Genomic DNA, 23,622 nt, shown 5'->3' on the forward strand with positions numbered 1-23,622 from the left:
GAAGTGGCAAGATTTTAAGACACCTTTAAGACACGCGTGTGCACTGTGTTCTGGCTCCGACATGGCTGCCAGAGCCGGAAAGCGGCGCACAGGCGCCTGGTGGAATTTAGGGGTAAATTTGGCAAATTCCAAATTTAGGGGTAACTCCTAAATTCCACCAGGCGTGTGTACACTGTGTTCCGGCTCTAACACAACCTCCGGAGCTGATCGCGGCCATTCTAGTCAATGTATCTGATTCCACCGGGTGTGCTGTGGCGCGTTTCAGAAGCGTCCCAGAAGCGGCGAACACGCTCCGCTGCGCTAAAGATAGGTGTCTGTTTTTTAAGGAGGCCACGTCAAGCAGCACAGAACAGATCGAGCTGGGCAGGAAGTCAGACACAGAAACAGCATTAAGCATCCAATCAATTTTCAAAATAAAACACCCCGTGCAGGCTCCTGGTTGTATATCAACAATAAACGCAATTAAAACAGACGAATAAAGAAACCATTTAACTACGTAGCATTCTTAACCATAGCAGATGCACAAAAATCAAGGAAATGACCAAATCAACGAAAGCTGAACAAGTTAACAAAATTGGGCAGTTTAGTTGCCCTGCTACTGCAGTAATTACGTTAGCCTTAAGGCACTTTATCAGCTTTGACTAGGCCGCTGCAATTACTGTAGTAGGAGTGCAACTGACTTTAAATGGCGGATGGCTTCCCTGCAGTGAAGATGCTCCGCTTCTGACATGCTCCCGGTGGAATAGGGCGCTGTGCAGAGGACGGAGCAAAACCGCGTTGGAGCCGGAACGCAGCGCACATGCCCCCGGTGGAATCCCAGGGTAAGACTTAAAAACAGAGAACGAGGGAGGGAGAGGGGGTCTTGTCAAAAGGACAAGTCTCAATCAGCAGATTGGGAGCACCTGTGTGCATCTGCATTTTTTTCACCCTCAACTCTACTGAGTGCTGCCCTTAGCAATGTCCAAACTCACAACCTTTGGATCTAAAAGGGACACAGGGGTGGCAATATCTTAAAACCACTGGACTATTCAGATATAATGTTTTCTGCCGACAAAAGATTTTTTTTACATGCATATCAAGCTAAATTCTTAAATATCAAAGAGTTGCATTGAATGATAAACATGATAAACACGTAAAGCAACTCAGGCAACTCAGGTAAAGCAATGTTATATGGAGGACTGCCCTGAGCTGGTATCAAACCCAGAACCTTCCTATCTAGCAGCGAAAACTGACCTTTACCAAGGCTTAACCGCAGAGCCAATGGGGTGATCAAAGAGCAGAAATTCAAATTTTCCAACGTGATTTCTTCATTCCCCAGCTTTGGGTGTGCAAACACCAAGTGATCCTCACAACCACAAATGGGCCAAATCCTTGTTCAAAAGTCAAAATGAACCAAATTCAGCAACATAGACAGAAGGTGAACACAAAAGCCTGCAAAAATGAAAAAACCCAACATATTTATATTCCTTTTCTCTTTTTTACTCTTATTTTCCTTCTCTCCTCACTCATTTGTGACTTCTCTGTCACTCATCTCTTAAGATCTGTTGTTCTCTCTATTTTTCTTCTCTCTCTTGCAAGCGGCGCAACAGTTACACTGCTGTTACTGCTACAATAACTATTGTTATTTATTTTCATTATATTTATTATTTGCTCAACCTTTTATTTATTTAAGGTTATGTTAACCTTGGTTATAACTCCCTGTGGGGTTATTGCTTTAATAAAATATGGTCATGAAGAAGCTAAAAAGACTTGTATGGTTACATTCTTCTGGGAAGAGCCTGAAGGAACGCTGAAGCCTTCAAGGCACAAGATGTGATTCACTAGATTTAAGAGAGGACATTTTTTTCTTTATTATTATCTTATCAACCTGACACATAACACATTATTCTAAGCAGCTTTTTCCCCAAGTTATCCCTGGAGCTCAGTTCGGTTTAGCAAATAAAATTTGACATCTTACGCACATTAATCTACCTAAAAAGCAGGCAAACGGACAAAAGACCTTAAAAAGCACATTGTTGAAGTGCACAAACTTTTCTTGGACACATTTCATTGGAATCAAACCTGAAGCTTTGAACTCTCATGTGGTCTTTGAAAAGATTGTTCAAAACCCCCTAAATCTCTAAAATAATGTCAGAAAGCCAGAAACTACCATTTCCATTCAATTGATTACCATCATGTGGTAAGCATAAAAAAAATTATGTAATTCTTAAAATTTAACAGTGCTTTTCCTGTCAAAATCAGACCACCACTAGTTGGATATGGACTTACTTTCAAATGGCTTAAAACATGCAGTTTGAAACTTGTAGATGTGTTTTCCTGAGGCATCAAGGTAGGTTAATTACTGTCACCCTGCATGTCTACAGCTAAGCTATTTCACCTAAGAAATTTTGACTTCCTGCTAAGACAGGTTCTTTTTGAAAAAAGACACAAAGACATGATTACAATGAATAAAATACAATAAACAAACCCATTATTAACAGTTGGATACGTGTACTTTATTCATATCTCATATATGTTTGTTTACATTTATACAAAAATACAGAATACAGTAGAGTTTTCACCCAGAATACCAACCGGGCAATAATTACATTTGCTTTTTGGCACCCAGACTTATTTCCTGCCTAGAGCCATTTGATTTACCCACTGAAGTGGGATGGATTGGATCACTTGAGCCCGAATGCACTGTTCAGGATGCAGCTCCGCTCACTCTCAGACCACACAACAACCCACATAGGAACAGTATTTAAGGGCAGTCATGCTCTCGACTAATGCATGAAATTACTTGGTTTCTGGCTTCCATGCATCAGACATACAGACTGTTTGGGCTCTCACATAGACAGGAAAATGGGAGACCATGTTTTTTTATTTTTTGTTCACAGCTTAGACCTGTTGCAGCTCATGATATTCATAGACTATGTATAAAAAGCAACTTTTGACATAGTATACCTTGTTTGTTAGTTTTGTTTATGGCTAGACTAGCCTGTGTCTCTGTCAGAATACTGGGCACTGCATGTAATAGACTTCATGTAGACAAGCGAAACCTAAAGATGATCGCAGAGAAAGTCTCAGGTCTAAACTGTCATAGATAGTACTGTATGTTCCAATATTGTTCAAAAATGCATTTTTGAAAGAGAAGAATTCACTAAAAGCTTTAAAAACAACAATACTTTTCAACACCACTGATTTCAGATATTCAAACTAAAAAGTACTGTTGCTGTGGACTATATGAACACCAATGAGGTATACATTTTCTAACACAGACTCAGCTCTAAACTGCCATAGAGAATATGGCACAGGGAATATGTCACTGTTAATAGTATTCTTCCAAAATGCATCTTTGAATGAATAAAATGATCTTGCAGTTCAACACAACAAACAATACTTTACCACACCAAAGAATTCCAGCTATTGATGCTGAAAGGTACTGTTGCTCTGAACTATATGAACACCAATGTGGTATACATTGTTTTTCAAACACAGATTCAATTTTGCACAATATACTCTCGTCTCCTATAAGAAAAAAATTCCCAACATATAGTCCCAAATACACATGAAACAAGAAGAGTTACCAGATGAACTGTTTCCTAAAGGTTACAAAGGCTAAAATGTAACGTGTGGACAGAAATGTCACAACCACTGCAGTTTTTTCTGCCAATAAAGTTTTCACATACTGAAGCACCGCTTTTCCAGAAAACTGTCTTCCGCATCATAACTGGGCACAGGTCCAGCCAACTAAACTGGCATGGTTTTGAGTTTATTTAAAAAAAAAGATATTGATTGGGAATCATATCTGCTGGGTTATTGTGGTGAGATTGTTCTAATCTGCCCTGTAATGATCTCTCCACTTTCTGTTACCACACAGAAACATAGACAGAGTCAATCACACTAATCAAACAAGGCACAAAACCAAGGATGGACATGGTACAATGTAAGACCACAAACATGATAGAAATACTCAAACTAGATACAGAAACAGATGTTTGTGTCCTGCCACTTTGTCACTGTCAAGTATTTGCAGCAGGGGAGCTTGATGGGAAAGATCACAACTACTGTGTCCTGTTAACACTCTTATCTCTTAAATGATTGTCATTAGTAATCTTGATATTTATCATCATACCTCTGATCTACTTTACTTTGTGTTTTGGGCAAGACTAAGTGGAAGTCAACCCCTGCTTAGATGTTTTTAAACCTGTTGCCTTTTTCAGATCTGATAAGACCTGGTATCAGTGAGACAGGGAGCACATAAAGCTCCTAACTTATCATATCTGAGAATGCATAACGGAAAGGAGGCAGGGAGGGGCCCATTGATGTAGTATCTGAAAGAGCCTGAGGGCTTCTGCAATTGCTGGAGCTGGATACATGTGGATTTTATAACCTCACTGTCAACTGTTTGGATTTGCCTACAAGTAAATAATTCCCTGCCCTTCACTGGATCTTTGCATACCGGAGAAAAACAACTGTAAAACTCACCACATTTCTTCTAAAAAACAGCTTTTTTTTTTTGAAAGTTACACCATTGTGCTACAGCTCAGTATGTGAAGGAGATGACAGTGCACTTCCTTTGACAGTGTATTATGGCGCAACTTTAAGGCAAAATTGATATTTAGGTCTGCATGGCATTTCCATGTGGCGAGCTTTGTGGATTGTGAATATAACTAAGGTGCTGTCTGTAAATGTCATAAACAGTGGTATCATCCTTCAGAATTCTATTAGCATTTAATTCTTGGTAAATGCACTAACTAGGTTTGTCAGATTGTCTATAATGGTTTTTATTGTGTAGGGTTTTATCATGCAAATACAACACTGATACCGGACAAAGGCAAGTCAGGGATCAGATTAAGACTGTGAACAGTCTAAGCTGGAGGGTTTGATTTGTGAGTATATTTTGTTTTTGAACGAACAGTCAAGAATTGATAGTTTATTACATTTTAAATATATTTTTTTAAAAATTGTATAGCATTCGTATATTCAATCTTACCTTACGAGTTCTTCCTATTATCTTTTACAAAAAAGTTTCTTCTTTTTTTTTTATTTTATTTTATTTTATTTTATTATTATTATTATTATTTTTTTTTTTTACAAATTTAGCAATTTAGTTTCTTTTCCTTTCATTGAGGAATGACTGTCAATGATCTCTCCTGTAACAGTTCCTGCCTTGCAAGCATAAAGGTGAGATAAGTAAAAAATAAAGGCAATGTTTAACTAATAATTACTATGGGAGGCCGATCGTTGTCTTACATGGGTCTGTCACTGACATACCTATTGTAAAATTCCTGGATCCACAGAAGTCATCCCTGATACTTGTTAACAGAATGTCATTGCAGTTTTAATGGTCTACATGTAAGTTAGTCAAAGCAGCTTTGTATAAATGTCTTTTTTCTCCATGTAATCCATTCACACAACCTAATCATCCCCGTCATATATACCAAATACAACAATATCAGATGAGGAAATGTCACTTGTTCAGGAATGTGTTTTTGGGTTTATGATGTGTTAGTATACTGATTGTTCTTTAAATGTGACCCATTAGTAAATTTAATCTTAAATGATCGCTAGAAACATTTTAATTGAATCAACAGTAGCAGCTCAGTGCCGCCACCAATAAATAAATACATCATACAGCCCCTTGGGCACATGATAAACAATGTGACTACACCTTGGAACTACAATGTTTAACATTATAGTCTTTGGGAAACCCCAGACTAAGAGGACACTGTATAGCTGTTGAGAATGTGGTTAACGTGAGGGTCACCAGAGGTAGTAATTCATGCCTCAGTTCATATAAGAGATAACCAGTGTCAGTCACTCTCTGCTTTGCTGTTTGAAGATGAACTGGTGGGCCCAAAAACACAGGCAGACTGTAGCAACGTGCTAATGGGGAAGCAAAGTTTTCCCCAAAGAGTTCACGATGCAGCAGGTTCTGATGGATGATTCGCGGAAGCCAGAGAATCCAGAGGGGCTTGTGGTATGGGGGTTTCTCTCTGCTAAAATCTCAGTCTTTTTCAAAAGCATGGGGTTTTGCAGTCTTATAAGAAAGGCAAGCTTATCCATACGGTAGCAGGCGTGGTTTAACCAGAAAAATCTTGGTCATGGCAATTGTGAAGCCATTGTGAATTTGAAGAGCAGTCAAAAACAGGCCTTTCACCTCTGAGATCTCATTATGGAAGTCAGCTTCATGTTTGGTTTTCATCACCTTTGGACACCAACAGGAGAAAAGAGTAGAGCCCTGTGAGAGAAAAGTATGGGGAGAGGTTTTAGAGCTCAGTGTCAAGGCAAGAATTCAAACAAGACTCTCTTTTCTTTCAAAACCAATTTCCTGTTTGTCTGATTTAATGCAATATGAAAAATCTCACCAATTACGCTGGATAACATTGAAGGGTTGCATTACACTGTTTCAATGACGTTCAACTTGTTTCTGGAATTGGACAGAGAAAAATATTACACACTGGGTAACAACAAAAGAAAATGTCAGTAGGAATGTCTGCTTTAGGGTGGCTGAAGGAGCTCTCACATGACACGTGATGACATGCAGGGGTGCATTTCTAACATTTTCTTCACCACTATATGCAAATAATATTGAGTTCAAAATGTACATTGTAGCAGCACACTCTTCACCCCAAGATACTATATTCACCAGCTTTCACATACCATAGTATTAAGCAATAACTTTAGACTTTTTAATAGTCTGTTAAAAAACATGCTTTTCACACAAATATAAAGAATAAGACATTAATTTCACTTTTTTCTTATTTTATGAGAACTGACTACATTGTCCAATTCGACCATAGACATTACTCAAAACCAGTGTCAATGGGTGAAATTGGCAACAACATAGCAGCTTTCACATTACAAAAACAGTACTCGACTCAAAACCACAGTCATAAACAACAAAGGGCAAAATTGTCCTTATTGTCTAGTATTAAATAGCCGTTTCATACCTCTGATCCGTTATTCCCTAATTTGTTGTCACAGCCAGCGGCAAGTGACTGAAGCACAGTTTCTGAATTTACGCACATAACTTTACCATACTTCAGCGTTTACTCTTCCCTGGCCTGGTGGGTTGGTCAAATGGCTGTGATTGGCTAGATGGCCGTTCAATCAATCTAACTTGACCAATAGTTTTTCATGTATGGGGAACTCAGTTTTGTTTCGTCAGTGACTAACTCAGGACAAAGTGGGTCCCGTGGCTGCGTCGGGCCTGATGACATATCATGCGTCGCATTCAAGTCCTGGTAATTGTGCTCTGAGAAAGTCAAGCCAGGTCTAATTTCAAACTACTTAAACAACCTCAGCATGCGATTCTGCATTTTTCTTCAAGCGGTTCCATCGTGGCAGGAACTGTAAGCCACACCATCAAGAAGTCACCCGAGGTCTTTATATTTGCCACACAGCTGACTGATCATTAATGTAAACTGGATGATGTACAAATGGTCAATAAGCATGTCTTTCAACCTCTCAGAGTAAAAAGCTGTCAGTTCAGCCTGATAGAAGCAAAACGAGTGAGAAGTTGTCAAAAAGTCTACAGAAACCGGCCTATTATTCCTGTATTTTACCAGTTGAACTTATAGTGAGGTACACAGTATGTGATTACTTTTTTTCTACAGCTCTGATTGATGATTTGCTGTAGATTTTTTCAACTTTCTACTTTTGCAGTTTTCATACTTCTCATGCCCAGGGCCTGCCAGGGGCCCTCAGAGGGATAGGAGGCCTATTTTCCTCAACATAGTGTGGTTATAACATAATTAACTGCTGGCCCTGGTGCAGCCCTTTGCATGGTTGGTAATTCAGCCTTTTTTATGGCCAGTTTTATACAAGGCAGCAGGCGTAACTAACCTCAGAAAATATTACCTAACCTACCATATTATCTTTTCTACTAATAGAGCTTTAGAGTTCACATAAAATTTGACCCAGGTTGTTTCTGTTTATTCTATTTCTGATGGGTTGATTGTTATAGATGCGGATGTTTTTCTTCATCATCACATCTTTAATTAGCCAAATATGTATTATCATATTATATTATATACCTAATAACAACCAGCTAAACAAATTCATCAGGCTAACATCTCTGTAACACAAAAAATGTGTAAATAAATAATACACATTTTTTCTTTATCTAAACTTTGTAGCTTTTCAAGAGCACTGAATGAAGTCAGACACATAAAGTGTGCACCAAATAATCAATTTTCAGTGTGAAAAAACAAGAAAACAAAACATCAATGCACATGAAAGAGGAAAATCAGCTCACTTTTCTGAGATTTCATCTAGTGGAGGTGCAGTCCCTTCTGTTCCTGTGAATAATCCACCTTCTCCAGGATTCTGTTGAAGATCATCCTCGTTTCTTCGTGATCTGACCTGTTTCAGGGTAGGAAATCATTTTTAATACCAACATTCTTAGTTCCAGCTGAAATCGCCACAACTCAGATCAACACAGTCTGCACAGCATCTGTAGACAGTTGAAAGACTATCGCCATCTGTCATAAATTCCACGGAGCAAAGCACTATCTTCCAACAATAAACAAAGGAGTGCCACAGGAAGTTAAGAAGCTTAGTGCCAGAGGTCAAAGATCAGCTCACCTTCCACACAAGCAGGACTACGAGGGCTAGGAGTGGAATGAACAGCAGGGAGAGAAGGCTTCGCTCCACCACTTCAGGCAGGAGCCTTGCTGGTTTATCTGGAACAAAAAAGAGAAAAAACCCCATCATTTTCTCTCCTCTGACTCTCATTATTATTATTTAAGAGCCTCTGAAATATTGTCAACATCTGGATACTTCTGGATATACTTCTGGCTGATAATAGATCTGCAGTTGGGTAATTTACGATTACCCAAAAGTTGGGTAATTTACGATTACCCAAAAGTTGGGTAATTTACGATTGTTTTAACCTCATTCTTGTGTTGCTTTCATAATAAACAAGCATCTACCCTTTAATGTCTATAATTTACATTGTTATTAACCTTTCCTGAGTCTTGACCTATTGAATGATTGTGAGCTGACAGTGTACATTAAAGACAATGAGTAAAAAACATCTGCAAATGCTTCTTGCTTTAAAAAAAAACAAAAAAAAACACCTAGTATTTTTTTAGATTATTGTTACCATCCTGCTTTTTGTGTTTACAGTCAATTATGTTCAGAGGTGCCAAGGAATCCATATAACGATGAGCTTCCCTCATCTGTTTATTATTAACATCAGATGTGACCTTTGACCTAAAGGTAGAGTCAGTGATTCTGGAGAAAGATTGTTCAATACACTTTTTTGTCAAATTTGGCAAATATATCTTCACGGTCTGCGAGCCGTCTGTTCTGTGTGTGCTGAAAAAAGTCTGGTGTTCATACACAGCCCTGGCTCTGGAAATCGGAAACAAAGTTGCTCGGACCGAGCCACATGACACTATTCCATGAACAGTCTGCATGGGACATGACAGTCTCTCGTCTCCGGCACCCGTTGAAAGGTGGGGGGAGGGCTGGCAAACTGAGGAGAGAGAGAGGCTGTGACCAATTCACATAAAAAGTGTTTTTAGAAGCGCTTTTGACATCCGTCACTCGCGTGTCTCACGGAAAAGACACGCTACCATTTTATTAAACGTATCAATCCACAATGAATCCGAAACAGTCTGACGGAGACCCCCTGCATTTATTTATATGCTGAGCCTATTTTTGTCGCGTTTAGAGAAGCTTAATCTGAGCAAGCAGCTTTTTAAATCACACAAATATCCCACTGTATATGTGTTTTGAACTTATTAACCGTATCTACATTGATTGATCAAGGCTCCCAGTTCGTCTGTGAGCTGGCCTGTTTCACTATAAGCAGATTCCCCTTACTTGCTACAGCGGGCACGGAAATAAGAACAATGAATCAATAAATACAAACACTGTTGATTTCTTCCTGTGGAGCCGACATGCAAACTATTTTGGTTCAGTAAATATCCGCTGTCAGTCAGCCTGGTGAAGACAGTTTGTCTGGCCGCTGACAGAAGGCTGCTTCCATGGACAGAGATGCTGAACACGGGTCGAGTGAGAAGTAAGGAGGCCTGTGGATGGACTGTTGTGCTCACATGGGATGAAATTTTTTTTTCAAATGCGCATCCATGAATATGGGGGGGGGGGGGGGGGGGGGGGGGGGCGCAGCTTCTGAAGGGACACGAAGGTAGGGAGGGATGTATTTGTTTAGGTGTTTAGTTCAAATATACACAATTTTTCTCCAGAATCAATGACTCTACATTTAATCCAAGGTATTTCAGAAACACTTCCAGAACAAAAATCTGACATTAGACATCCAGAAATAATTCACTCAGAAAATTTGTATTTTGTATCAGTTATTTTCCATTTCACATCAAACAAACTGCTGTGCTAAGCCAATAGGATTTATGTCCAGCAATGCAGGCTCACTACAATATGTTACTGATTACCATAAAATATCATGGCGTGTTTGCATTTTTTACGAACCCAAAACATTTTTGCAAGTTTGTCACATTTCATTACACTCTTACACAGTATTATTGTGTATGCTTCTATAAAGACAAGTTAAAAAATGCACACAATGTCCTCTCAGTTAAAACCACATGACTGGGATATCCAGTCACGGAAACAGAAACAGACTAACTTCAGAAAATGTAGAACTGTGCAAGGGTCTCAATAAGGCGGAAAGAGAAAAGCCTTTTCTCAGCAGACAAGATAAGACATGAGGCAGACATGATGAGGAATTTGCCCTGCAGGGCGTCATTAATCAAGTGACAGTAGCTCCAAGGAAATTGACTAACTTGCTCTAGAATGTGGCAAAATACTGTAGCGGGCAAAAGTTGCTGCTTTGACACACCAGCTGGACTGGTTTTGCAGCCAGATCACAGGAGTGACACTTATTTTTTTCAGAAATACTGACAATCACAAACTTACGTGTTTTGCAGTCTTTCAACAAATCACACTCTAAGCCTTCACTCTTGGATGTGGGTGTTCCTGGGGGGGAGAAAAAAAGATTTTGAGTTAGTGGTTACAAGAGGAGAAAACCAAAAAATGAGGGGAGGGATAAAATGAAAAAAAAAGGGGGAAAAGTGTGGAGTGTTACAGCCTGATGATGAAAACATTTCATTGTCAGGTGCTAAAAAGTTGTCTCAACGCCGCCTTTTTCAACCCCCATCCCACCCCACCCCACCCCTCCCCCACCCACCCACCCACACACACACACACACACACAAAAAAGCTGATCCAACCACTCTGGCAAAGAAAGGCCAAGCGCTTGGGAAGATTGGAAGATTGCTCTGTAATCAACACGTATACAATCAGGTTTCGGCCCTTTTCTTCCTTTTCACATGCGCTACCTGGGGACATCTTCCCTCAGTCCTGTGACTCAGCCATGTCTCAATGGGCCGTCTAAGCACTGAGACTGTTTGGAGTTTTTATCTCGCAAAGTTCTTGTGAAGAAATAATGGTTCCTGGATTAAAAGCTTCTCGAAACGGCCACAAGAGATCTGTCCTAAATAGAGCCTGTTCACAATAGTCCAAAGAGGGTGGCGGTGGTTTTACAAGCAGAAGTGAGCTGGAATGTTTGAATCTGAAGACTGGCTCACAAAATGTGTGTGGGAAGTGTGACCTACATCATCAACTGCTGTTAATGTGTTCTGGAGCAAAACACTTAAAACACTTTAAGTCTTGGTTAACCCAAATCGTGAAAACACATTTTCTCACTTATCACTAGCTTTATCGAATGATGCGGATAGTTTGGTTTTATTTGCTGAGGTTTTGCGATATCCACAATAAAGATTTCACATCTGCCACCTCAATATGGTGGCAGTGTATGGACATTTGATTGTGGTGCTAAAAGTGTTGAAAAATAGCTTATGGGCAGCTTAACAGCCATATTTCTTACCAGAAACAATGTCTTGGTTAATCTGGGTAATCCACAGACCTTGATGTAAACAATTTTATTTGGAACTTTTTGCCAAAGAAATAGCCTCTAAAAACCTGTTGACAGTGAGGTAATTGATACATATCCCAAAACATAAAACCAAAACTGTCTGCATGGTTAGACACAGCTAGAGGCAAGTGACTGAATATGTGATTTTATGTGACCCTGGGGAAGCTTTCCTCTTACTGCTCCACAGTACAATTGGAGTTCCTGCTCCTATGAATATGAAAAAAAACAACAAAAAAACATTGAGCAAATGTTCTCAGGATTATCTGAGGTTTAAAAAAACCCCACAAATCACACGCAGAATGTCTGGTTGGCAGCCATTCAGGTGATCTTATCTTCATCCTGACAGAATCATGGGCCAGCTTCATACCAAACTGATCTGAACTGTGAAACTGATTGACTCACTGACATTATTACCAAACCTAACGTTGACTAAGAGTAATGCAGTTGACCTCTGTGCTGTCATGACCTCTGTATTTTAACCCGTTGCAGCTGTGATTAAGTAAGTTAAGTATTTGTGGGTTGTTTTCTGAGCAGTGAGATTATTTCTTATATGAAAGTACAGCAGTACTTTCACAAAATGGGTTCACTTGTTGAAACAATGTTGATGCACTTTATTTGCCAAATGTTGGTGTTGACCCTTCCCATGCCACATGAAGAGACAAATCCAAATTCAGTGTGAAATGTAAACAGTCTCAGAAATATCAGCTTCATCCAGAGAAAGCTGGACTGACTGTTAGATCTTGCGCCAGTCTTGCCATTTTATTGTATTATCCTTTGGCTTAAGACATCACAAGCCAGATGGGATGAACATGAGCGCGCAGTGTGGAAATCATTGTGGGGATGCAACAATTCAACATCAATGTGTGGAGGTTAACGGCTGAGATATGTCAGTTCAAAAAGCTTGTTGGAGAAATAACCACTGTGTCTTATTTTTATTCTAAGTATATGTGTGTTTTTATCTTTCTGAGTCTCAGCCGATGATGTCACTCAGAACAGAAACTTCCCATCATATTTGCTCAAAGAAAACACACTTCTTCACAGTTCGTTGTCGATTTGACATGAACTTTACCCAATGGTGAGCAAATTTACAGGGAACAAAACATAATAAAAACATAACATAAGTTGCAGGTTTTATAGTTGGAAAACTTGACATAAATACTGCAATATCGCAAGCAGCAGTGAAATATTTAGTTAATGGAGATAATCTGCAGCTGATTCAGCTGACAGCCAGGGACTGCAGTTAATAGTGGCACCAGCAACAAAAAAGGTATCAGCATGCTCTGCCAGGCTGCAGTCACCAACAGCCCTGCACTAAAATACATTACTAAAGCCATAAATGCAGCATTCATGCACTGTTGGGCTGCAACTTATCATAATTTTCATTATCAGTGGGAAAATAAGAGCCCAAGATGACTTTTTCATATTACTTGTTTTGTAACCAACATGCCAGGTTGCCAAAATACAAACTCTGTTAAAAAATAACTGCAGTAATACAAGCAGACCACATATTAATACCACATATAATAAATATTCACCTTTAGAAGATGTTTCTGTTTTTACTGTGTATGATGGCGTGGTACAGGGTGGAGGATCACAGTCATCCGAGTCTTCTCTATGCTGTGCAGCTATAAGGAACTCTTTAAGAAAGTCAAAGTATCGCGCTGTCTGCCACCTCTCTTCCCTGTAGTGGCACTCAAAATCGTACATGATCGGCTCCTGCAAATACAAAAATAAAGTTAAAAAAACACAGAAATTAATATTTGTGCTCAAGCAGTTCATATACAAATAACAATGACAATTTAAAGCCGCTACTGTAGCTTGCGTGTTGACCGGAAAGCGACAGAAGGTCACTTACACAACCCGCACAGAAAGAAATTAGCTAACATGAACACGGTATTAGGCTCAATTTAAATGAAGTGAAAGGAAAATCTGATTATCGATCTGATCAACATTTGCAATGGCTGACTCAGATAATGGCAGGCTTCATCACAGTATTCTGCACAAGTTGTAAACAAGGAAGCATCTAGAAGAGGAGGAAGTCACAAACAAATTGTTGAGAGAAAACCAAGATTGCTTCACACAGTGGACATAAAGTTTTCAGATTTGTATTCAGATAAATGACCCTCATCTTGCTGTAGGCATGCTAGCCATGTGTTCGTGGAGTTAAGAATGTTGTTTTTGTCATGCTAGCCACAAACTGTAACATTAGGCAATATAAAGATGTTAGAAGTACGACTCTGGACGGTCTGCCATCTTTTTTGTAGTTTGAACATAATTTAAATTACCCCTCACCACTGTAAAGGGTGTCAATGTTTGGATTTTGGCTTTAATTATTCAGATCAAGGCTGGAAAACTGTAAAGTTTTCAACACTCCAAAGATATATTTAGCAGCAACAATGAGCATGTTTTTAAGACCACTGTATATCAAAAGCATGTTCATTATGATGGCAGAATGAAGACACAATACACAGATCTTTTCCTTAATGGTGACGATTTTATGTTGTTGACACATTCAGTATGTCTATGGTACAACCACAATATGAACTTACCACAGACCCCATGTTGAGCCGTATTTCTTGGAGCATTTGGATAAATAAGCTAATATCTTTTCTGTTGGATGAAATATTTCCAAACTTCCAAGCTAATTCTTGTAAACTCTCCTCCAAGTAGAAGACATTTAATTTTACCCAACACATCCCACCCTAGAAGAAAAAGAGCAGACAGATATAGCATACAATGAGCGATAGCATGTACTGTATGATAGTTACATATATAGTGTGCTAATCAGATTTACAACAATGTCAACAAGAAAGCTCTCAGTACAGTGCAGATCCACAGATGACACAATATTTACACTGAACAATAGTGTGAAGTAAAGTTTGTGTCAGTATGAGTAATGCTAAGGAGATAGGTTTCTACAGAAATGAATAGCTGGAGGCGTTATAGTAGAAAATTGCTTAATAACTCAAAAAACACACAGAGCACTGTCAGATTATGATAATATGAAGATTATGAAAACAATGTAATCAAAAAATACAATCAGAAGTACAATGCATCGTACTTCTGAGAGAGAGAGAGAGCACATACCTACTAACAATGACCTTTTCTCTCTCTGGTGAGTTGGCACTCAGCCAGTTCTTAATTAGTCTTGTACAGACTCAGAAATAAATATAGCAAACCCTAAAGATTAATGAACAACCCTTAGATAGGAACAAGGGTCACGAGTTCAACTGGTCTAGAAAAAAGATTTTTTCCCAACCATATGTGTCAGAATAACAGCACACAGATATGGACCAAAGCAGCATTGGGTGACAATGTGACATTGTTATCACATTGAATTGAAGAACAAACAACACTATCCTCTAAAGGCCTGTCAAATCAACACACTATAGTGACATAGAAATCTACTATTAACTTAATTATCACTCCACATTATCATCCCCACATGATTTATCGAGCGAAGATACGATAATGTCTTACCTCCTCTTTTGGAATGTAATTTACAGGAATTTTGTAATCTTTAGGAATATTTTGTCTCTGTAAAAAGAAAAAATGTAATTCAGTTAAATTGCAAAAGAAAATCACATTGAAATCCTGAAAAGTAGCAATGCAATACATAAACTTCTAAAAAACAAAAAACAAAAAACCTGCAAGCACATGGATAATAGTATATATGGACAAAAAAACAACATTCATTCTTTGTCAACACAGAATAACACTTCCATTTGGTTTGTCAAACGAACAGCAAGTTTGATTTCTCTCTTTTTCATGTATTTCATTTGTACCATTAAAGCACCAGTGTGTAAGATTTAGTGGCATCTAGCAGTGAGGTTGCAGATTGCAACCTACCGAATTACTAACTGACCTAAATGCTGTTGTATTTTCATGTTTTTGTATTTATACTGAACACATTTTGGGAAGAGAATCACTTCCAGTTAAAGTAGCCACTTGTAATAAGATCCAGGTGTACTTTGCAGATTTAATGTACAGTATTATATTGTACATTAGAAATAGTGTTTTAGCCTGTGAAATAAACAGTATATTCAGGAATGATAGTTAGTCATTATATAGTAAAGTGATAGTCCCGCATGAATATGATTGTTATAACCAAACTTAATATTTTTGAATTGACGTTAAATGAGAGTGTTGTTCTTACCAAAGCAGAGAGTCTAAAGATGTCATCTGTCACTGGGTTGACGTCAAATTTACTTGAATGTACCCCAAACGTGATGAACAGCAGTAAATGGACACAGACGCGTATCCAAATCTGCAGGTGAAAAGAGGCAAACAGGATGTTTTGACAATTAGTCACATCTCCAACTACACATAATGAATGATAATTAAGACGATGTGAAATTAGAATATTTTTCAATCTATGGAAAACAATTAATTAGAGCTCTTCTGCACATAACAATGACACAGTAAATTATAGGGGGAAACAAATGATTGTGACACTGCAACTCACCAACAGCTTTGTAATACTCTTTGAGGTCAAAAGATATAAAGTCATTAACCTTCACAAATCATTGACCACATCAATAGACTGACATTAGACACTCAAAGCTGCTGTTTCTGTTATGCAAGTCAGCCATTAACAATGAGACGCTGTAATTTAAAGCGATATTTCAGTAGCTACAGAGATGTAGCTGATAAAAAGTATGTTGTCCACTGGCTCGTTGTTTCTGGTGAAGATACATCACAGTATTTCACAAAGAGGCACAGTGCCATAGATATCACCCCTGTATTGCTAAGAGGACACAGGTGAATGATCAGTATTGTCTTTGTTTTTGACAGACAGTTTCAGGTCCATCCTAAATTACAATGAGTCTCAAGTCTGGGCAAAAGTCTAATTGGACATGATGGAACCAATTAGAGTGTTTGAAACATGGTCTTATTTGAGCAACAAATGCCATATGCTGTTGATTAATTGTGGCTTTATTGGGTTAAGAGATTGTCACTGTTACTTTAAGAGTCCCTGTGGAGTTTTCTTGTAGACAAACAAGAGTTATGTTCATTCACTAAAACTCATTCTGTGTATCCTTGAGGTCTAACAAAAGCGTCCAATCCATTTCCATCCTTGAAAAACCTTTGCAAAGCCAATTAAAAGTATTTTAAATCCTGTAGTGCACTAGGTTGCAGTCTTCTGCTTCACTAGCTTTGTTGGCACGTTGCTGCATTTCTTGGCACATTACAGCCACTTGTAGGTTGTTGAAATATTGAGAAACCATTGGCAGGATTGTATATGGCATCACCCATGTGCTGAGTATGTGCATGTGTGTCCTCGTGTGTGAGACAAACAAAATGGGGACCCACTCATTAAAAAAACTGCTCCATAGCGCTACTCGATGTCAGAAACTCCACAGGGCAGCTTTAAATATTGATGCATTTCAGCCAGGAAATAGTAATAATGACTATTGAGATTTTTCCTGAGTTAGGGGCATTTTCAGTAGATGTTTTTATATATGTATGCATGTTTATGTGCTCTTTAAGTGCCAAAGGAAAAAAGCCACTATTTGAAACTTTAAACTTCTGTGCTGTTAAAGTGAACCAGTGGAAGTTCTAGATCTGCCAATAAAGAGATGATAGGCCTTTTTCACAGCAGACATTTTGGCTTGTCACAGTAGCAAAAGTAAAGGGTTACCGAATTTAGCTAACATTAATTGATATTCTTTCAACTTGTGTTTTTCTTGCTGGGACATATCAAAATGTTTTCCCTGAAAAAGGCTTATGTGGTTTTAATCAAAAATTTGGAGCTGGGTGACAAACAACCGCTTTTTCTTGACATGGGTCTGTTCAAGCTCGAAACAGATTTTTGTTGGGTCCTTTGGGGTTGGTAGCCTTTTCTAAATTAGCAGATGCTTATAATTTGGGGTAATTTATTCAGTTTGGGTAAGGTAGTCATGGGGTCTTTTTTGGCCAGGTATAATTTCATTACTATGCAATTAAGGGCCACAAGGAAAGACAGATGGAGTAAATGAATGAATGAATAAAATGCTAATTAGATACTTTACATTTCAATGCAATTGCAATATATTCAGTATGACAAATGAATGAACAAAATAGTGAATGAATCAAAGACTGAATGGACTATATGAACAAGTTTCTTTTTCCATACAAATGCAATAATTTCCTCTGAACTACTGTAAATAATTAGTCTTCCACCAGGAAAATTGTTCTTGAACTAAAAAAAGGCTCCTTCCATACAGATTACGGCAGCTGCTTTAAACTGACGAGCTAGCAGCTTCCGGTTCCGTTTAATTAGTCAAGTCAATTTTTCAGACTGTCAAAAAACAGCAATATTACCATGATCTAGATGTTAGAATTTGTATGTGCAGCATCTAGTAACCTGAAGCATTTTGTTCCAACACCAACTTGAATAGTGTAATGAAACCCTGCGTCTTGCTACAGCATTGCTGTCTATTGAATTGTCTACAACTCATCAATGGTAAAATGACTGCAATTTATACAGCACTTTTATCCAAAGGACTTTACAATGTTCCTCTCATTCACCCATTCAGACACTGATGGCAGCGAGCTACCATGCAAGGCACTGGCCCAACCACTGGGAGCCATTTGGAACTCAGTGTCTTGCCCAAGGACACTTTGAATGTGGACCGGAGGAGCCAGAGATCAAACTGCCAACTGAGTGATTGGTGGACAACCTGCTCTACTTCCTGAGCCACAGTTGTCACCATCAAATTGATGTCTTAGTAAGGGCAGTACAAGTTTGAAACTAGAAATCTAATTCTTTCTTTTGGCTGAAAATGGTTGACAAGTGACATGAGTATTGATAGGAACAGTGAATTTCAGTTGGTATACTTCAATTTAAATCTATGCCGTCATGAGTGATTTGAAATTCAGCAATTCCACCAACTAATGACTGATAGGTAGTATTTTATAATATATGAGAGATTCCAAGAGTATCTTTAATAACAATGTTTTTTTAAATGTAACAAAATGTGGTGTGCAGTTTGAAGCATTAAAGGTACCCTGTGGAGTTTCTGACCACTAGTAGCACCGGAAAACTGCAAACTAATGTTTTTATGAGTGGGTCCCCATTGTTTGTATTGCACATGTGAACAAGGACACGCATGCATGAACATGAGGGCGACCTGCCAGTTTGATTGACAAATGGTGACAGTAACGCACCACCAACCGTAGCAATGCAACCACAAAAGGAAGTTAAGAAGGACGTAAACAAGCACTATAAACAATGCACTATTAATTAATTATTTTTTTTAGAATGAGGACATGCACTCAACATGACCTCAAGGACACACAAAATGCACCAAAATTCTTTTTGGATAGAAACACAGAATGTAAATGTAACTTTTGTTTGTTTACAATGAGGAACTCCAGAGGGTACCTTTCAGATGCCTTTAGTAAACAGGGAACTATCTGTTGCTATCGACAGTTCTTTCCCATGGTTGCATTGGAGGCCTGTGGTCTGTCTCTTTCTGTGAGTATTTTACTGCCTAATGGAGTTGCATTGGCTTACAGTACATTAACAGTTGCCATTCATGTGGCTGACATCCTACCACTTCTCTGTGCCAATCTGACCATATTAAACAATGGACCTGCAATTCTCTTAATGGGGATTAGGAGTTAAGATTTGGTTGGGAGCCCAACCAAAACAATTCAGCAACCTTGAAAGTGAACCTCCTCTTTAGTGAAAAAAAGCTTATGTTTCACAAATGGGACTCATTGAGAGGGATAAAAAAGATCATAATGAGCTGAGCCATGTCTAAGCTTCACGCACTTCAACCAGTACAAAGTCTAAAGTTTATTCATGACAGATTTTGATGACCACACTTGCTATTTTGCAGCAACTTGCTGCATCTCATTCACGCATTTACACACATTCATACTTCTGTCGTCTACATTTTCCCTGCCAGTTTGAGGATTAAGATCAATCATTTTGAAATCTTCAAGGCAGAATCTGCCACCCACATTCCTCCTGTTACTATATATTTGTCTAACGGAAGCACAACAGGAAGAGAATAGAACAATGATCCATCAACAGCAGGAAAGGCCAAAGGAAAAGCACCATGTACAGGACAGATGGGATGTAATTCAATTCCTCCTTGCATCTACTGCTTACCAAAGCTAATCATCTTTAAATGGTAGAAGGGGGCAATAAGCAAGCAATGTTTAAAGAGTGATTAGAAACAGACAAATGTGTGCGACATCTTGTAGTTCATCAGTTAAGCCTCAACCTTTGCCTGTCATGAACCATTTTTGTACAGGATATTAAAAGTTAATGCAAGTTGCCATATTACAACTTGTTTTGCGAAGTCCTCCTTAATGTTTGCACAAAAAAAATCCCCCCAAATCAATAGACTCTTGATAGAGTGCCGACTTGAGTTTACTTCCACACATGGCAAAAATCACAGAAGACAAAAGTTTCAAACAACATCAAGTGCCAACTCTCTAGTCCCTTTTACACAGCCTGCTCAAAGGGGGAATATTGTGTTGTTATTCTGCCTTGCCATTCTGTATAAAAGGTACAAACACGGAATAGGGGGCATTGTTGTTTTGCCATTAAGCCTCAAGCTGAGGTTGTCACATTGCCAGAACATCTGTGTAAAAGGGACAGCTGGCATGGCAGGAGTACACACGCGTGATGCCGACGCTGTTGTGTTTCACGTCACGCCTCTGATTCTGGAATACCAGCATTCTATCTAAAATCACACATGGGGGCCAACTTTGTTTGGTTCAGTGCAAAAAAGCAAAGCCAGCATAATGAGGGGTCTTCTTTACAGCAATATTGCGGGATCTCTGTATAAAAGGGGCTACTGACAGCAATATTAAACCCCTGTAAATACTCTTGATATTACCTATGCTTCAAATGCACAGGTGTTAAACACCTGTACTGACTGAATGAGAAAAACAAGCCTATTGACCTGTTTTTGTCTGCTCTGAGCTAACACATGGTCACCTGGCTGCCTCTTCACTACTTCAGCAGGAACTGTACTATATCAAAATGAATTACATAGGGAAGCTTGTTTCAGATGCATTACAGACAATATTAATCCATGTGGTTTCTCCATGTGATCTGATATTCACTCTGAGACACACACCTCTACCACTTGCACTGTATTTTGTGTCTCAGTTCAGCAGGTCCAAATCTTTGTTTTAGTTTCGGGGAAGGTTCATATTTTTTTAAAAAAAGGTCACCAGATCGTCCAGCTTTTTAAATGTTGCCTCAAGTTGCAGCAAAGCACCAGGGCTGACTGTTTCAGTGTTTCACTTTCAGAGTATCTGGTTTCAATGAATGGGATTATCACTTCACTGACACTGCCCTGTTTTACTTCTGCAAAGTTTGTTTAAAGGATGATTCAGCGTGTAAAGTAGGTGGTGGCTGCTAATACCTTCGTGTCAAACAAATATCCAAATTGAATGACTGAAAAATAAATTATGAAAAGACATGCCAATTTAGTTTGGATCCCATCCCAAAATCCCATGCAGAAAGACTCCTGTCATCTTGAAACAGAACTGAATGCAATGAAGAAGAGCTGTCTCTCAGCAAAACCTGGTCTATCTTGTCAGCACTGTAACTACCAAAGCAGAATCATTTACTATGTGTGTGCTTGCTGTCACATTACATATGTTGGTGCCAAATCATCAGACTTTCGTCTTTTATGTCATTCAATTTCCGAAGAAAAATATTCAATACAAGCACATGCAAACATTTACAGAACATCAAGGATGTTTCACCCTACATGTGTGTTCAATATGCATAATAAAGTCAGTTAAGGGTTAAAATGTTCTATACACATCTGCTCTCTATTGAAAGCAACTGTCACTGACTACCAGAGCTCATAGTTGCCATTTACGATCATTTACAGTCATTCTTTTTAAAACCATCCCTGTGGCTTTTTAGTGAGAGCGAGCAGGGCCAAGTAAACACAGCAATATACACAGCAGGATGTGATGTGTGAGTGATGACAGCGGGGGTGTGAATCTTTGGGAATCTCGCAATTCGATTCCGATTCTTAGGTGTCCAATTCAATTCAGAATCAATTCTTGATTCAAAACATATTCTCGACTGAATGAATAGAAAGGGGGGCACTATTTTCAGTCTCTTGCTCCAGTATACCCTTTTTATTTTAAAAAGTTAACTGCATTAATGAATTAATGAATTAATTTGAAAGCATCTTAAAGTGTCCTGCCTGTATGACAATAACAAAATGAGGGGGAGGTGGACTGCTCTGCTGTGTTGTTATTAACATCATGTCTCCAGCAGTGGAGAGCAGCCTCTCCGCTGCACTGTTAGCTCCTGGAAAAGCTGTTGTTGTCCAAGACACTGAGCAGGTGCAGGGTTTTTGAGGTGAAACCGACTGAGCACCGAGTTGTTTTCTTCACCTCATTGTTGGTTTACATTGTTTAATGCTGCAGTGTGTGTTCATCAGCTGGTCTCATTTGTTACTGCTGGAGTTCGCTGTTGTGCTCCGCTGCGCTAACATCAGTCTCTGAGTGACAGTGTAGTTCACAAAATACTTCACATTCATCTCGCAAAGGTAATTATTTAGTCATTAAATCAAAACATGCTTGCAAGCTCTGCCTTTTTTGAAGATGAACTACAAGATAACTCTAGTGTGTATGTACTCTAGACTGTCTGGGTGCTGCACTGCCGTTGCAGAAGAGTTCCACCTTTTTCATTCTGTCACCATCAACATTATTGACAAACATCAATTCAGAATCATAGGCGATAAGAATTGAGATTCTTAGGTGAATTCTTTTTCTTCACCCACCCCCAGGTGACAGCGATATCGCTCACCATTCTTGGGTCTTTATGAGGCAGATTCACAGCCCATGAAACAAGCCATCTGAAAGGTACCGATGTCAGAGGAGCTGCGAGTTCTGACGGCAAGCCAGGGCCTTCTAGTTTTCAATCTATGAAAGATCTGACTTAAAATGGAAGAAGGAAAATTTTGTCAACCGTTCTTTTCCAGATACCCAAAAAGTGCATAATTTGATGTTTTTCTTCATTACCTAATTTAATAATTAAAACATGACAAGATGTAATAGTTTCTTTTATTGACTAAGTCAGTGAAATTTGATTATGTAATTGATGGTGGCTACAGGTTATGTCTAAAAAATCATTATGGAAGGGTAGGATTCCCAGATTTTGATTACCACCAAAGTGTAATTAACTTTTTCTTTGCTCCAAGGCTGATCTGTGGTCCACGTTTTATGGAAATCCATTCATACATTTCTGAGATGCTCACAAAAAACTCTTTGGTGTATTTAACAATTTGCAACCCCTCCAAGGAGTTGCACACAAAAGAGTCAAAGACTTGTGCTGACTCAGCACCTCCTTGCAAACTTTTGGCTATCACAGTATTGATCTGTCTAGCTGTTGATTTTTGTGAAACTTTCTCCTGACTTGTAAAACACCGTGTTCTCATGCTGCTATACTAACATGCTCTTATCTGCAGTACTTTTGATTGGTTCAGTAATGATGTCTTCTGTTGTTAACTTACTATTGAACATTCCACTGATTTATATTTAATGTTAATGATGTAATCAGACTGAAAGTGAAACATGTTTTAGAAGCTGCACAATGGCATGCAACAAGGCAGTGGAAGTACTGGGCACAGCTTGACTCAGGTTTGCTGAAGCAGACTGCATCTCAACTTGAGTTGAAAAAGTTTCAACATCAGAAAGGAATTTTCAGTCATTACAAAACCATATGATTCCTCTTCATGAAC

General features: G+C 38.7%; 1 protein-coding gene across 1 annotated transcript in view; it reads right to left on the bottom strand.

The window, feature by feature from the left end:
• Window positions 1–2,470: 2,470 nt before the first annotated feature.
• The window catches only part of kitlga (kit ligand a), a 41,588-nt gene continuing 20,436 nt past the window's right edge, over window positions 2,471–23,622 (bottom strand). The window contains exons 2-10 of the mRNA XM_044357033.1: window positions 16,065–16,175; window positions 15,389–15,445; window positions 14,458–14,610; window positions 13,444–13,624; window positions 10,891–10,950; window positions 8,575–8,672; window positions 8,246–8,352; window positions 6,354–6,415; window positions 2,471–6,226 (exon numbers count right to left, since the gene is read on the bottom strand). Of these exons, the coding sequence (XP_044212968.1) occupies window positions 6,385–6,415; window positions 8,246–8,352; window positions 8,575–8,672; window positions 10,891–10,950; window positions 13,444–13,624; window positions 14,458–14,610; window positions 15,389–15,445; window positions 16,065–16,175 (798 nt within the window). The 3' untranslated portion in view covers window positions 2,471–6,226; window positions 6,354–6,384. The remainder of the gene's footprint in view (window positions 6,227–6,353; window positions 6,416–8,245; window positions 8,353–8,574; window positions 8,673–10,890; window positions 10,951–13,443; window positions 13,625–14,457; window positions 14,611–15,388; window positions 15,446–16,064; window positions 16,176–23,622) is intronic.

The sequence above is a fragment of the Thunnus albacares genome, chromosome 7, assembly GCF_914725855.1.
Source record: "Thunnus albacares chromosome 7, fThuAlb1.1, whole genome shotgun sequence".
Taxonomy (NCBI): domain Eukaryota; kingdom Metazoa; phylum Chordata; class Actinopteri; order Scombriformes; family Scombridae; genus Thunnus; species Thunnus albacares.